General features: G+C 48.6%; 1 protein-coding gene across 1 annotated transcript; it reads right to left on the bottom strand.

The window, feature by feature from the left end:
• Positions 1 to 12624: 12624 nt before the first annotated feature.
• Positions 12625 to 13160, bottom strand: EI90DRAFT_3114778 (uncharacterized protein; the record flags this gene model as incomplete). The annotated part of the gene is made up of 2 exons (XM_039062707.1): positions 12625 to 13058; positions 13112 to 13160. 2 exons carry the CDS (start codon positions 13158 to 13160, stop codon positions 12625 to 12627), a joined length of 483 nt encoding a protein of 160 aa, XP_038923979.1.
• Positions 13161 to 14646: the final 1486 nt, after the last annotated feature.

The raw sequence follows: 14646 nt of genomic DNA, 5'->3' as shown, positions 1-14646 counted from the left end.
AAATTTTCTATCACGGGAACAACTGTGTCAATAAGTTTGATTTTTGTATAGTTGTACTCCATTTGGCCATAGCTATCTAAAAACACACTTTATAGGCTCCTAGGTCGTTTTTCGAGCGCACGCTAAATTTTGGACCCAAAAATTGAAGAAAAATTTGGCATTTCAGACATCGGCGAGGCAATATTGGGAATATTGGGAGGGTATACTTTTGTACATCAAAATACAAGAGTATCTAGCTATCTGTGGTTGCAGTATTCCTCGGAATCGCATCCATTGCAATTCTTGCGGCTTCGCTTCGGAAACTGAGTGATGACTCTTTTGTTTTTTTTTTACCACCCATTCTGCTGCTTTTCCCTTCCGATAGGCATCCATAAACCTCCAAGTCTGATTAATGCACTTCCAAATTGTGCATGAATCCAAACGCTGGAGGGGAGTGGTTGGCGTACCGGAAGCAAACTCATGTGATTCTGCCTCCCCATCACCGATTTCCTGCCATACCACCATTCCATGGGACTTCTTTCACAAAAAATCATATGCTACTAGTCAACAGCTTTCATTTGGCCCCCTTTTTATGCATGGGCGCCTATTTTCTAGCGCGACGCTAAATTTCGGCACTCACATGGAAATATAATCTTCGAATTCAGTGTCGGAAAGCCTCGGAATGAACTCGGTTACCCAAAATACGTCGTTTTATCATGTTTCCAGACTTTTTCATGGAGATTAAAATTTCTTTCAGACTTTGCCTGTCCGCAACTGTAAGGAGGCGCGACATTCTTTGAGGCCGATGGATTACATAATAAGATTCCAGGAATAGAGGTGTGATAAATGCAGAGAACAGGACAAGGCCGAATATTCTTCGGAATCGACAGAATGATAAGATTCCAGGAATAGAGATGTGCTAAATGCAGAGAACCAGACAGTATAAGGAGGCCCAATATTCTTTGAGGCCAACAAGATTCCAGGAATAGAGGTGTGAGAACAGGACAGTGAAAGGAGGCCCAATATTCTTTGGGATCAATGGATTGATAAGATTCCAGGAACAGAGGTTTGCTAAATGCAGGGGACCAGACAGTATGAGGCTTAATATCCCTTTGAGACCAACGGATTGATAGGATTCTAGGCATAGAGGTTTTATAAATACAGAGAATATGTTAGACACTGATCCAGGGTCGGCACCGAAGGTTGCCGTTGCAGGCCGCTATAGGCCACGATGGCCATGATGCCATGAACAAGGCCTGAGGGTGGGGCATTTGGCCTCAGCGACTCTAAAGGAGCACTGTGCCCCCTAGCTGTCTCTTGGCCCTCATTTCAGACTTACTGGGGTTGCCTTGTTGGGTCAGGACTTAGAGGGTCATGGTCAAATCGATATTAGAGCTAAGGTACAATAAAGTATCATACAGAATATAAAGAATGAATGGAAGCGGACCTGGGCCGAAGGCCAAAGGGTCCGGAAGCAAAAGGGAACAAAGAGCGGGGTTGGCCGCACAGCAGCCGGCAATGACCGAGGGTCAAAACAAACAATAACAGATAAATAAAGGAAGGAGCATAGGGCCGCGATAGTGGCGATGGTATTGTAGCGGTGCTGGACTCAGAGATGGGCTGGAGTCGGGTGCAGGAATGGTAGCGGCCCTGTAGGGGCCAAGTGGGTGGGGTAGAGGAGTCGTGCTGGGCACAGTGCTGGAGGCGGACTCAGGGTGGGGAGGTTGGTGTGGCAGCAGGGGAGCCAGCCAAGTGTAGGGGAGCCTAGGGGCAAGCAGGGGAGTGAGCAGGGAGTCCTCAGGGAGGTCAGGGCTGAGGCCAGGGCTCGCGCTCACGCTCGCATAGCAGGAACGGGCTCAGGCAACATCGGGATGGGCTGGAATGCACGGCCGTGACAGAATAAGACAAAATGGGGCTAGCGATATCATCGCTCAGTCCCATAGTATGTGAACTAGAAATATATTGAAGTAATCATGTCGCTGGTGTACAAGAATGAGATACAACTTGACAGACACAAGAGTAAAGGGAAAAGCTTATATTCACCTCAGTCCCATAGTACATGAACTGAGGAAAAGTCGTACGGTCCAAAAATTGTGGTTTATATAATCAGCACTGTGAATGCGCACTATCAAATTTGGCAGCAACCAAGCCAAATCAGGCAAGAAAAATAAATCAAAGGCGCTGCAAGACTTGACATAAACAAAGTGAGTTGGCCTCAGCGTGTGCTTGAATTTGAATCCCAAGAAATGTAGTATAAGGAGGTCCAATATTCTTTGAGGCCAACAGATTGATAAGATTCCAGGAATAGCGGTGTGATAAATGCAGAGAACAAGACAGTATAAGGAGGCCCAATATTCTTTGAGACCAAGTCCAGTAAGTAGAAACATTCGCAGCTTGATAGCCATCACTTTGCAGAGTTGGGACCCATTGTCGCTGCGAGGTGCACAATGGGCAAGTCACGTTTCCGGAGCCCATGAGAATAGTTCGGAGTCAGCCAATATTGGTGGCAATCCCAGAAGGTCACGCTGCTATAGTGAAGTGGACTTGGCTGAATTCATTTGTCTAATCATTTCGCTCCACAATCGTACAATCCTTTGCTCCCCAGCTCAAACAATGTCTCAAAAACAGTACCCTTCCATGAACCATGTGGCCACTGAGCATGGTTTGGTTTCCTCTACATCCAAGGGCACTGGGCATGTGGCAGGTGACAACACTGGGCAACCGTCTCTCGTTTCTGATGCAGCCGACAAGGTCACTGCGTGTCACGACTGACAAATCCCGGGGCTCTGTCAGCGGCGAACCAATGCCGATAGGCAAATCCGCCGACCCGAAACCCATCCTAACCAGCCCCCAACCCCATGTCTGGCCTCCTGCCTTACTGCATGAGACTTGGCCAGTAATCAGAACCTAGACCCTGCCGGTATTCCGACCTTACCTCCAGTTCCTGAGCCCTTCGCGCTCCCGGCATTCAGTCATGCCTGCCTTGTCTCCATCCGAACCACACTCATCACTTCCCGCTATGTGGTCACAGCCATGCCCCGCTTCCGTGCATTCCGCACCCTCTGCCCACTCCGCACCCTCTGCCCATCTCTGCACCTTCTGGCCACTTCTGGTTGCCCTTGACACCTCTGGTCAGGTCAACACCTCTGTACCTCTGTTGGCCTTCATGCTGTCCTTGTGTGACAGTGCTGGCAGATCAACCTCTGTTTGCGGACTTGTGTCGGCACCGCACCAACCCCGCTTATTTGCGGACTTGTATCGGCGCCGCGCGCTGACCTCCGCTTTTCCTCCGGCCATTTGTCACTTGGCAGCTTGTCATTCATTCTCTGCCGAGTGCCATTCATTGTTTGCTTCCCTGCCAATATTGGCATTTGATCCCCTCTTTATTGGCACTAGGTTATCGATCTCATTCAGTTATTCATCAATAACCCTTGCCACTTATTGTTTATTGATCTGTTCCTCGTTTCCAGTTCCCGGGCTCTTGTCCTTATTTAGTTTGACAATCCCCGCTTATCTCCGCACCGGACCGCGCCGGACTGACTGGCCTTTCTATATTCCCTCTTGCCTATTTATATACCTTGTAAATACTTTTGGGGACCTCAGTCTGAAATCAACTAGAGTACCCCCCCTGTCTGTTCTGAGTCCCTCCTTCTGCAAAGGGGGCTTCCCCCCCTCTGAGTCCGTGCTTGTGGAGTCCGCGCTCCTCCTACAGGTCCGCTCCACCCGCAAGTCTTGTTTGAAGTCCGCTGTAAGTGTCAGTTTGTAAATACGGGATCTCCCCCAAACATCAAGCTCAGGGCACAGCGCTCCACCTGAGTCGCTGAGGCCGCGATCCCACTCTGCTAACCTTGAACAGCGCTTCCGGACGCGCCGCATATTTCCGCCCGCATATCCGTGCGCGCGCTCCAACAGACCTCTGCATCAACTCCGACCTCGACTCAGACAGAAACCTATTCCGTCTTCAGTCCGTCTTCTGACAGTCTGCCCGACTCTGACAATATTCCAGACTCTGACAGTATTCCGACTCCGACAACAATCTAGATCTCTGACACTGCGGAGAAATGACCTACAGGCGAACCCATCACCTCTTCTGGCCCCTCGACCGCTAAGGTCAGCACAATTTTCCTTCATCAAAAGCTAGTTCTCATTGTTCCTTGTTTACAGCCAATACCTCGTAACTTGCGTTTTACCAAAAAAAAGCCAATGCCATCCAATGCCAGTACTTTGTCAGGTTCAGCTATCCAGCCCAGCCCCTCCCATCTGCCAGCAGTTGTCCTGGATGCCCATGGTCATGGGTTCGGTGGTGGTGAGCCACGATTCTCATTGCCAGAACCACCTGGGTGGGTCATGATCGAATTTGAAGGCAGCACTCCAGTGCCTTTGACGCCTTCAGAACGGTATCCAGTTCTCAATCCTTTCAATTACGACCATGTTTCTGGTCATCTATGGTGCACTACTGTACATTGGCTGTGGGATCAGTGGCCCATGACCGAATCTTGACTCAAACGTCTTGAGGATGTCATCAAAGAGGATAATGAACTTTTCGGTGTGTTGGATCCATCTCCTCATGTCATGTCACTCAATCTAATTGTGGGCACTTTTAAATCATTTGTTAGCATCTGTCGACGTATACTGTGTTATAACTAGTCGCATCAAACAGTATGAAGGCAAAAGCCTATCATTTTCAGGGGTATCCAGAAGGTTTTTCGGCTGCGGATCCATACAATTGGCAAGGCACTCTCCCCCTCTACGACGGTCATTCATGGGGATACCCCAGGATTGATCCAAGTGACATTGTGGAGAACCCCACCATTTATCGTTTAAGCTGTCCTCACTATCCCTACCTCACCCACTATGCCGATGACCCCCCCCCCCTCGATTACCACAGTATAACACAAGATGATTTCTGTAACGCTAGGCCATGGATAATGAGTCAACACCTTCGCAAGAGGCTTGTCAATTGGTTCGAGGTCATCTACAAGTTATACTTGGCCTGGAACCACCTTGTGTGTTGTATTCATATTGTCCCCTTCAGGCCTTCCTGGTCTTCCCCGTCCCTTTATCCCTTCTGTCCCCAACAAACAGGCCATAACCCTGATCCTCTCATTCTTGCAGACTTCTGCCGTGGTGTGTATGAGATGAGAGCCTGGTGCACATATGCTATGTTCACCATGGTTGACGTAATCCATCAATCCATCCGCTGGCCACTTGTCAGGGCACACACCCTGACTAGCCCGGACCCGGACCCGCGTCCGGACCCGCACCTGGACCTGCATGTGCACCTCCGCCCTGCACGCTCCACACGCCGCATGCTCCGGGCCCGGTTCCCACCCTTCATGTGACTTCCGGGTATCCCCGGAAGTTTTCGCCATATTGGGGCCACTGTGGGAAAGTGAGAAGTTAACCTTCTTCTCACTTTCTTACCCACAGTAGGCAAGTGTATCTACTTGCCCCTTTGTTTATACCACTTTCTTACCCACAGTAGCTATGCCCTGAGATGGGCTGTGTTTACAGGCCAGACTGTGGACTGTAGAGAGGGGTCATGGGGACCCAGGGTCCGTCCCCTGACACCACTGTTGCATCATCCAGTTGATGAAAACATGATGGGCGCAGCGAACATGCTCAGATATTCATTTAGGAAGGATCTCAAGGGCAATAATGTCGCTTATGCATGGAGACATACGTTCTTGCTGAAGGAATTGAATTTCGTGGATTCCTTCAAGCAGTTTATTTTCACCACAGGCCATTTTTTCGATGATCGCACCACCAGCATGCTTCTCTCGAATTTGAAGGGGATTGCAGCTTTCGCCTCCGCTGATGACCTAGTGTACATCTCATGTGTCTATGAGCATGCTATCAACGAATACGAGCAAGCTCTACTTCATCAATTGGCCCCTCCTCCTCTTCATCATGACATCATCCCTGACGTTGTCCTGGACTATTGGAGCTACCCACCAATCCCTGCAAGTCTTCACCAGGTCCTCCAGAAGCGAACGCCATATTCTCAATGTCATGGCTTTTAGAGTGCATTGCCTCATTGCCAAGAGAACAGTGGACGATTCAGCTCAGGCGTTTCGAGATGATCTGTTGCGCTATCTTGCTGTACTACAGCACTGGCATTGATCGCAATGCATATGGTGGTATCAATTTCATGGCAGAAATTTGGCCAGTTCAAGGTGGTGAAATGAATGTTTTCATTCACTGAATTGCTGCATGGGCAAGGGAGAAACATGCAGAAGTTACTATCAGCAGTTGTGGATCAGAGAAAGAGGAGCTTCGATTCAAAAAGGGAATGTGGACTTTGCAGATAGACGCTGTAGGAGAAATAATGGCCACACTATGGAAACCCATTATGGAAATATGCCAGATAAATCACAAAAACCTCATACGACAAGTAGATATGAGAAAATAGAAGGACCTGAATTTTAACGAATTTTACGAATTTTTACGAATTATTATGACTATACACGATAAATCGAAAGAAAGAAAAATAGCAAAAATACTTCGAGCTTACTATCAACGAGACGGAATTCTCGGGGGAATTTATAGCAAATATTAAACCAAGAATTAGGACAATTGACCAAGATTTGACTATAAAAATAATCAGAGAACCTCCACGGAAACTACTTTCCCACGTCCGAACATGTAGCCAAGGATGGAAGTACCACGGAACGAAGATTCCTCAGGAACTAATGCAAAAGTCAGAGTCGTGTTTACAATAGGAAATGTAGATGTCCTCCAAACGGAACCAATGAGAGTAGTTACAGGGGAAACTACCTATAAACGATGGAGATATGACTAAAACTCCTGCAAAACAAGGACAATGCCTAAAAGGGAAGCGCGAAGATTAACCAGTAACGACCGAGACAAGCTTGATAGCCCATTAGAAAGGAAGGGATCCAATCTTAATCCTCCCAAACTTTCATAATAAAAGGATCATGCGTTAATGAGATATCCAATAATGGGAATAGTGACATCAAAAGTCCGAGCTTAGGGAAAAGACGATGTTTGCGTAGGATCCATAATTAAAACATACAACGGAATTTACACGGAAATTATTAAAAATGGGGAACTATAGTTATGCAAATTTTCAGCCCAAACAGTCCAGCCATTGTGAAGTTATACCCATGACGGGAATATAGAAATCCGCATCATGTGTAATGACACGTGAGGGTGGCGATGTGCAGGGAACCGGCCGTCGGAACCAAGATCCGCACTTCGGCAGATTGCGAAGACCAATTTCCGTCCAAATAAGGAAGAGCCCGGTCAAAACAAAGCACGGAAAGTGCAAAACAACCTTAGATCATGAGGGAAAAATCTGAAATAAATCACAGAAGCCCATATGAAAGAAATAAACACCCACGCATATCATAAATCCCGAACAATTAAACGGAAACGGCACCCGCATACGAACGACTATGGGAATGATGCACATGATTACCGAATGTGCGCGCGAACTTTTGCTAACTCAACAAATACCAGGAAATAGGACACAACCTTAGTACCATTGGAAAGGTGGGAATAAATGAAAATTTATGATACCAAGAACGTGAGAAAACATCCAGAAATGAATGAGATATAGGGACATGAAGTTAGAAACCTGAAAACGCGCGGGAAGACAGCTTCAAGAGGTCCAGAGTCCTAAATAAAATACATAAAAATATGATATCTTCAAGGACGACCTACTATAACAACCAACAATACATATGGAGGATTAGGATGTGATAATACAAAAGGGAATCAGGGAATATGAACGAAATTCACGAAAACCACTAAACTATGATGGACCATGGCGGGAATTTTAGGGAACAATATTCTAATGAGGTGGAGAGCTATAACACATTCGTTTGAGTAATTCTTGATTACTAGCAACTTTGTCTTTCAGTTTTAAACCTGAATAATTCACTCATTTACCATTTCAGTCTCATTTTAACTAAATGTCACTAAATAAAAATGGAATAAATCAGCTGAAGGTCTCAGCACAGCCGTACGCATAGTAATGCGAAGTTTGAATTCAGAATCATCGAGTCATAGCAAATTTAATGGTATATATAGGGAATTTGAAATAGGTAACTGCGGCAAATGCAGTGCAGCCAAGTTCCAATTAACCGTTAAAATAGCTTAGGTGAGGGAGGACAATAAGAATTCTAGGTGCAGTCTGACCGCAGTTCAGCGCAGCAAAAGCACAGTAGAACTATAGCATGAAAATTTCATTTTTATTCAGTCTGAGAAAAATACACTGTAAATAAATCCTGTAAATAGAAGGTAGAGCGTGAAAAAGGAAGGCGACCCAAGGAGTATAAAAGGGAGACCCTTTCTGCGACTTTTCACCCCCCTTAGAGAAGCAAGAAAATAGAGTATTATTTTTCTCAAGCATTTCTGGTTGTCACTCCAGTGCGAAAAAGTGATATACAGTTAAGATTGCCACTGTAGTAAAAGGCAGCAATAAAGGAGAGAAATATTAAGTAGATATTTCAAGAGGAGAGCTGGTTAACACTCCAGATTTCAAAGTGTAAACACAAAACAGTTATTTTGCTACTGTTAAAACAAGCAATAAAATAAGACAAAAATAAAGCAAACTCAAGGGACACTCCAGACACAATCCAAATTCATTAACTGAATAGAATCTTTGAAACTTCACCAAGTAGAAGATTAAATTCAAGTTTAAATCCAAATTAAACAACGCTACACAGAATTACACCTAGACAAATTAATAAATTTCAATAAAGAAACAGCTCTGCAGGGCTCGGTTTATCTGTAAGTCAATTCTCAGGAATTTTAAAACTAACCCATAAAAATAGAATTAGCCAAAACACTCGGATTGGTACTATATTTACAATAAATAACACTAGTACACTTCCCCATCCTGTCATATCCGTGCATACCCGACCCCGACCCGACTTCTGGACCTCCACCCTCTTCACCTCCGGAGTCATAACCTACCGCTGCCATTCCGATACTCACCTTCGGTCTTGGCAACACACCCCTCCTCTTACCTCTCCGACCCCTTCTCCGTCCGCTCCGATACTCATCTCGGACCGAACATCGCCCCACTCGCCACCCTTCCTACAACTCCGCTCCCCCCTCACAACACCTCCACCCTCCCGTCATCCCCCTACGCTTCCCCCGTCCGTTCTGATACTCACCTTCGGACCTGACTACTCTCCTTTCCGCCACTCCCTCTTCCTTACCTGTCCCCTCTCTCCTCCTTCCGTTACTCCTTCCGTTACCCTTCCGCCAAGTTACGACCGTCCACTGCTGTTCCGTACTTCGTACTCGGACACCGTTCGTACCTTACTCCGAGCCTCCGTCATAGTCCCTACCTCAGACTTTGACTCCACCTCGGTCTTAGTCCATTGCATTGGTGACCTCATACTACGTGAACACCATTGCCAATATTCCTCGGACTTCTAACCCCGCCTCCGTAACCTCCATAAGCTCTGCAACCCCCGAGCTTTGCGGACCGCCTCCGGCACTCTCGCCGTTTGTAATGTATTTCTCGCAATTTCCCCTCATCCCTATTTGGACTACTGCTTCTTTCTATTCTAGCCAGTTAGTCATCACCCCCACTTCCCCTCATCCTCCTGCCCCTCTGGGCCTTGCCCTCTCTACCTCCTTTCAGACATATCACAGGTCTTGCCCTATGACCTTCGGTACCGCTCCGCTCCCTTCACCCTTTGTTCCCGTTCGGACGTCTTCGTTCCGATTCGGTCACCTGTCAGGGCACACCCGCCTGACCCGGCTCCACCCGGCCCAACCTGACCCGGTACCCCGCCGGTCCACCCCTCCTTACCTCCTCCCCCTTTCCCTTCTTCCCCCTCATCCTCCCCTCCTCAGTTTCTCCTTATCTTACTTCTCCTTTATTCTCTCTTTATTCTACATGGACGACTTTCTCTGTATCAATGTACAACTGACCCATCTGCAGCGTGCCCACCATGTACCCGGCCCGGGCACCTCGGGCGACTTCCCGCTGTGCCCAGCACGTGCGCCTGTACCGGATACCCTCGGGATCTCCCACGGAGACACCCGGGTGGTTACGGCTGTGTGCGAGGGTGACGTGGCACCCGTCATGTGATCCAAGCCGCATGTATATAAACGAACCTGAAGTGGGAACCGAAGAAGTAGCCTTCTTCTCAACTTTCCACTTCAGGTAAGTAGTACAATATTTCTCCTTTAATAATAATAACAACTTTCCACTTCAGTCTAAGTGGCCAGGGACCGCTGTCCCACATCGGGCCTGTCAGTACGCACGCCCGATCCGCCCCCCGCCAGGCTCTCGGTCCCGGACGTTATACCCGGACCCCCTCGACCCCGGACGAGTCCCTGACATCACCCTTTGTTCTCCTTGTGCTTTTGCCCCTTCTTTATATATATATCGGCGCTTGTACATACTCGTCTGGTTTCAGTCCGAAATCGACCTGAAATGCCCCCTAGAGACTTCCTGCTCACCTACTGTGAAATTAAGGACCAAATGGACAAACAGCAATGGCACAGCGCTCCGCTTGAGTCACTGAGGCCAAGGTCCCTCCACGCTAGGTCTCCGATTCCACTCCGGAGTCGTCCGTTTCCGCCCCGTTCTAACACATCCTAACTAAAGAACCAGGGAACAGCTTGGTGGTGGTCTCGTTTGAACCTCCCAACTGACCTTCCTTCGTTCTCTCCTTCAGCAGTGTCCGAGTACAAAGTACAGGACAGCGGTGGAGGTCGTAACTTGGCAGGGGGTTGGCAGAAGAGGGCCAGAGGGAAGAGAGAGGAAGGAGGAAGGAGGAAAGGTGTGGAGGAGAGGAGAGGTGTCAGGTCCAAAGGTGAGTATCAGAGCGGATGGGAGAAGAGTAGGAGGGTGATGGAAGGGTGGAGGTGTTGTGGGGAGGAAGTGGAGGAGTGGGAGGAGGAGTAGTAGGAGGGTGGCGAGGGGGGTGGTGTTCGGTCCGAGGTGGGTATCGGAGTGGACAGAGATAGGACAGGAGAGGGATGGAGGAGTGGAGGTGACATGGGAGGTGAGAGGAGGTGTGGTGCCAGGACCGAAGGTGAATATCGGAACGGACAGCGGTAGGGTAGGACTCTGAAGGTGGTGAAGGAGGAGGTCCGGGAGTCAGGTCGGGATCAGGTATGCACAGATATGACAAGGCTCATACTTCCTTGCTGCAGGGTGTATGAGGCGCTCATTTTTGGCCAGCTGGCTTGATCGCAGGTCCAAGGATGACTCCATGAGTGAATATTCCTGGAGCTTTACCATGACGGCATGCTTAATTGCCATGGTGTTGAAAGCAGTGCATGAGCCATCCACTCCAGAACGACAACCCCACTTGGCGAACATCCCCATCTTGTTTTCGCTGGCATCAATGGCACTCATGTTCATTGGACAGCAAGAGCACAAGATTGGGGAGGTCGTGAAGGCCCTGGGACACTGCTGTATCGAGCAGGATCCCAAAGCTTGTGCCAACATTGTGGCCGAATTCAATGACCTTAGGATCGCAAATCATGCATACAAGGGAGATGATCTCACCCCCGATCAGCATACAGAGTGTGATGCCAGGGCAGCTGAGTTCTGTCAGAGACCAGGTTGAGACAAAGGAAAGTCTCCGTGGCAGAGGGCTTCGGCCTCAGCGACTTATGCCAGGAGCGCTGTGCCAAGTAACATGTCCGTGCCCTAACTTACTAACTGGCAACCAGAACTGCAGGGGGTAAACTCTAGTCGATTTTATTACTGAAGTGTAACCTATGTACAAGTTGGATATATATATAGTTACAGCGAAGATGGGTCCGCAAATGGTGGAGCCGAGCGGAGCGGAACTAATGGGGTTAAACATTAGCCAACTGAATATTACCGATGAGTCGGGTTATGAGGTTAACGGAAAGGCAGGCGATAACCCAGAAATGGAAAGGAGGGATAGGCCCGAAGGTGGGCTCTGCAGGGCAGGCAAGTGTATTGCCCAGTGGAGGTGGGAGTGCGCTAGCGGACGTCAGAGCTGTCCGGAAGTCTTTGGGGTTCTGTACTTAGGGAGGCATAGGTAATAAATTGAAAGGAGGGGGTGGTGACCATCAAGGGGTACCAGGGGGATTGCGGAATATGAGAGCTCTGAGGTTAGTGAAGAAGGAGCGGAGGTAGACCGGAGGGATCGGAGGGACTGGAAGTCATTGGCTGGGGATGGATATGACAAGTTCTGTCAGAGTATGATGACTGCTGTCCAGAACATGAATTCTTCTTGACACTTGTGCCCCTCCCCTTATGTGTTTTTTCTACACTGTCATCGTTTTGTACTAGAAATGGCTGCTGCACCACCCAGACCTTGCTTGTGTGAGGTTTTCTTTTCATTTTTCATCCGATTGCACTTCAACTCCACATCATAAATTATCTGGATATTTAATTAACAAGATAAGGCAGTTGATAAAGTCCTTTGGACCAGTATACTTGAATGTCATGATGTTATAGTAATAATGGAGAGTGGGAGTAGGGGCCGCATACATGATGCAGGCCCAAGAAAGGGTGAAGTGCAATGCACTTCTGCAAGTTGGCCCTCAGCAAAAGCTGAAGAGCTGTACCGCTGGTGTAAAACCAGTAGGGAGACGGTCACATAGACTGTCTACAACCTCTCAGCATGAGGAAGAGGCGTGGGGGAGATATGAGCCCTTTCAAACTCCAGCTCATTGGAGCATCATGCACTTCAGTGAGCTGGCACTCGAAAAACCCTTGATCTGACGCAAAACCAGCAAGGAGACAGTCATATAGACTGTCTCTGCACACGCAATATCAGTGTGAGTGGGAGGTGGAAGGGGTATGGGCAGTTTATTAGCATTTGTTGAAGCATGATGCGCTTTGGTGAGCTGACACTCAGGAAAGGCTGAAGTACCATCGATCTGGTGTAAACACGGTTGGGAGATGGTTGTATGAACCATCTCTGACCTCTCAAGATGAGAGGGAATAGGAAGAAGTGTGCCTCCAGGCACACTAATAGAGAGTCGGATTTTGGCCAGTGAGGATGCAGGATGTGGGTGGCCCTGGTCAAGTCTGATAGCATGAATGGGGTGAAGCTTGCTCTCCATAGCCTGTTTGAATGCATCAAAGCAGGCTGCCAAATCTGGCAAGAAGTCCGTCAGTTGGTGGGGTCACTGACTCTGCCAAGGTTCTTACAATCTGCTCTAGGTGGTCGAGGTGGCCTTCCACGGCCTGTGAGGGCCATGTTGGAGACTGTTGGAGAATATAATATGTTCCCAATAGTATAGAGTTTAACAGCCTATACCGGCATGGCTCAAGGGCGAGTAGTGTATGGATGCACGCTAGAGGTCCTGGGTTCGATACCAGGCTTGTCCATGATTTTATGTCCTTGCCACGTGACCTGGATTTGAAGCCATTTGAATTGGAGCTCTGTCAGAGACCAGACTTGAGACGAAGGAATGTCTCCGTAACAGAGGGCTTTGGCCTCAGCGACTTCTGCCAAGAGCGCTGTGCCTAGTGACACGTCCGTGCCCTAACTTACTGACTGGCACTTAGAACCTAGGGGGGGTAACTCTAGTTGATTTATCTGCTGGGGCGTAACCTATGTACAAGTGGTGTATATATATGGTTACAGCGGAGATGGTTCCGCAATTGGCGGAGCCGAACGGAGCGGAGCTAACGGGGTTAAGACATTAGCCGACTGAATATTACCGACGAGTCGGTTTGCGGGGTTAGCGGAAAGGCAGGTGTTAACCCAGAAACGGAAAGGAGGGATAGGCCCGAAGGTGGGCTCTGCAGGGCAGGCGAGTGTATTGCCCAGCGGAGGCGGGAGTGCGCTAGCGGACGTCGGAGCTGTCCGGAAGTCTTCGGGGCTCCGTACTTAGGGAGGCGTAGGTAATAAATTGAAATGAGGGGGTGGTGACCATCGAGGGGTACCGAGAGGTTTGCGGAATACGGGGGCTCCGAGGTTGGTGAGGGGGGAGCGGAGTTAGAACGGAGGGATCGGAGAGACCGGAAGTCGATGGCCGGGGATGGATATGACAAGCTCCGGATAAGTCCAGTAGTTGCACCGGATACAATTTCGACAGAGACTGCTATTAGCAGTGGTTGGAGGTGCGTCAAGGGTTTGCAAATCGCTGGCATCGGTGGTTTGCAGAGGTGTCCCAAGGCCAGGCCTTGGGGACGTTGTAACGAGTCTATCCAACTAGACTCACGACAGGAAAGAGGGGGGGATAAAGATCTCACTACAAGTCAGGTCTGAAGTGGGGTATATTGGTCCAGTCGAGTCTGGTGCTGATAACCTCCAGCTACTGTACAGCAGTCACGGAAGAGTCCGATAGACAAAATAGGAAAGAATATCACATGACAATAAGAAAATGGAAACATCGGCTCTGGACACCGGAAATGGAATCAGAAAAATAAGGAAAAATAAGGAGTGTGTATGAGAAGTGTGTGCTATGTGTCTAGGATGTGGGGAGTTTGTTGAGCATGGTGGAATCGCGGGATTTGGCTCGTTTATGGTACACCGGCAAATCCCTGTTACAACGTGTTAATTTGCCTGGTTTGGGCAGGCAAGGGCATGTTAGGGACCATGGAGGGTCCCATAGGCGCATTATCGCACCTGACATTGTGAATCTCAGGTGGACCGACTCTGGTAGTGCCATAGTCGTTCACTTGGGGGCCGGTTGCATTAAACCATGTTGCCTTCTTATTGCAAGAAGGCAAGGGCT

The sequence above is a fragment of the Cantharellus anzutake genome, assembly GCF_015039405.1.
Source record: "Cantharellus anzutake strain C23 chromosome Unknown EI90scaffold_1, whole genome shotgun sequence".
Lineage (NCBI taxonomy): Eukaryota > Fungi > Basidiomycota > Agaricomycetes > Cantharellales > Hydnaceae > Cantharellus > Cantharellus anzutake.
Note: the sequence above shows the minus strand (reverse complement) of the source record. Positions and strands in the feature narration are given on the sequence as shown.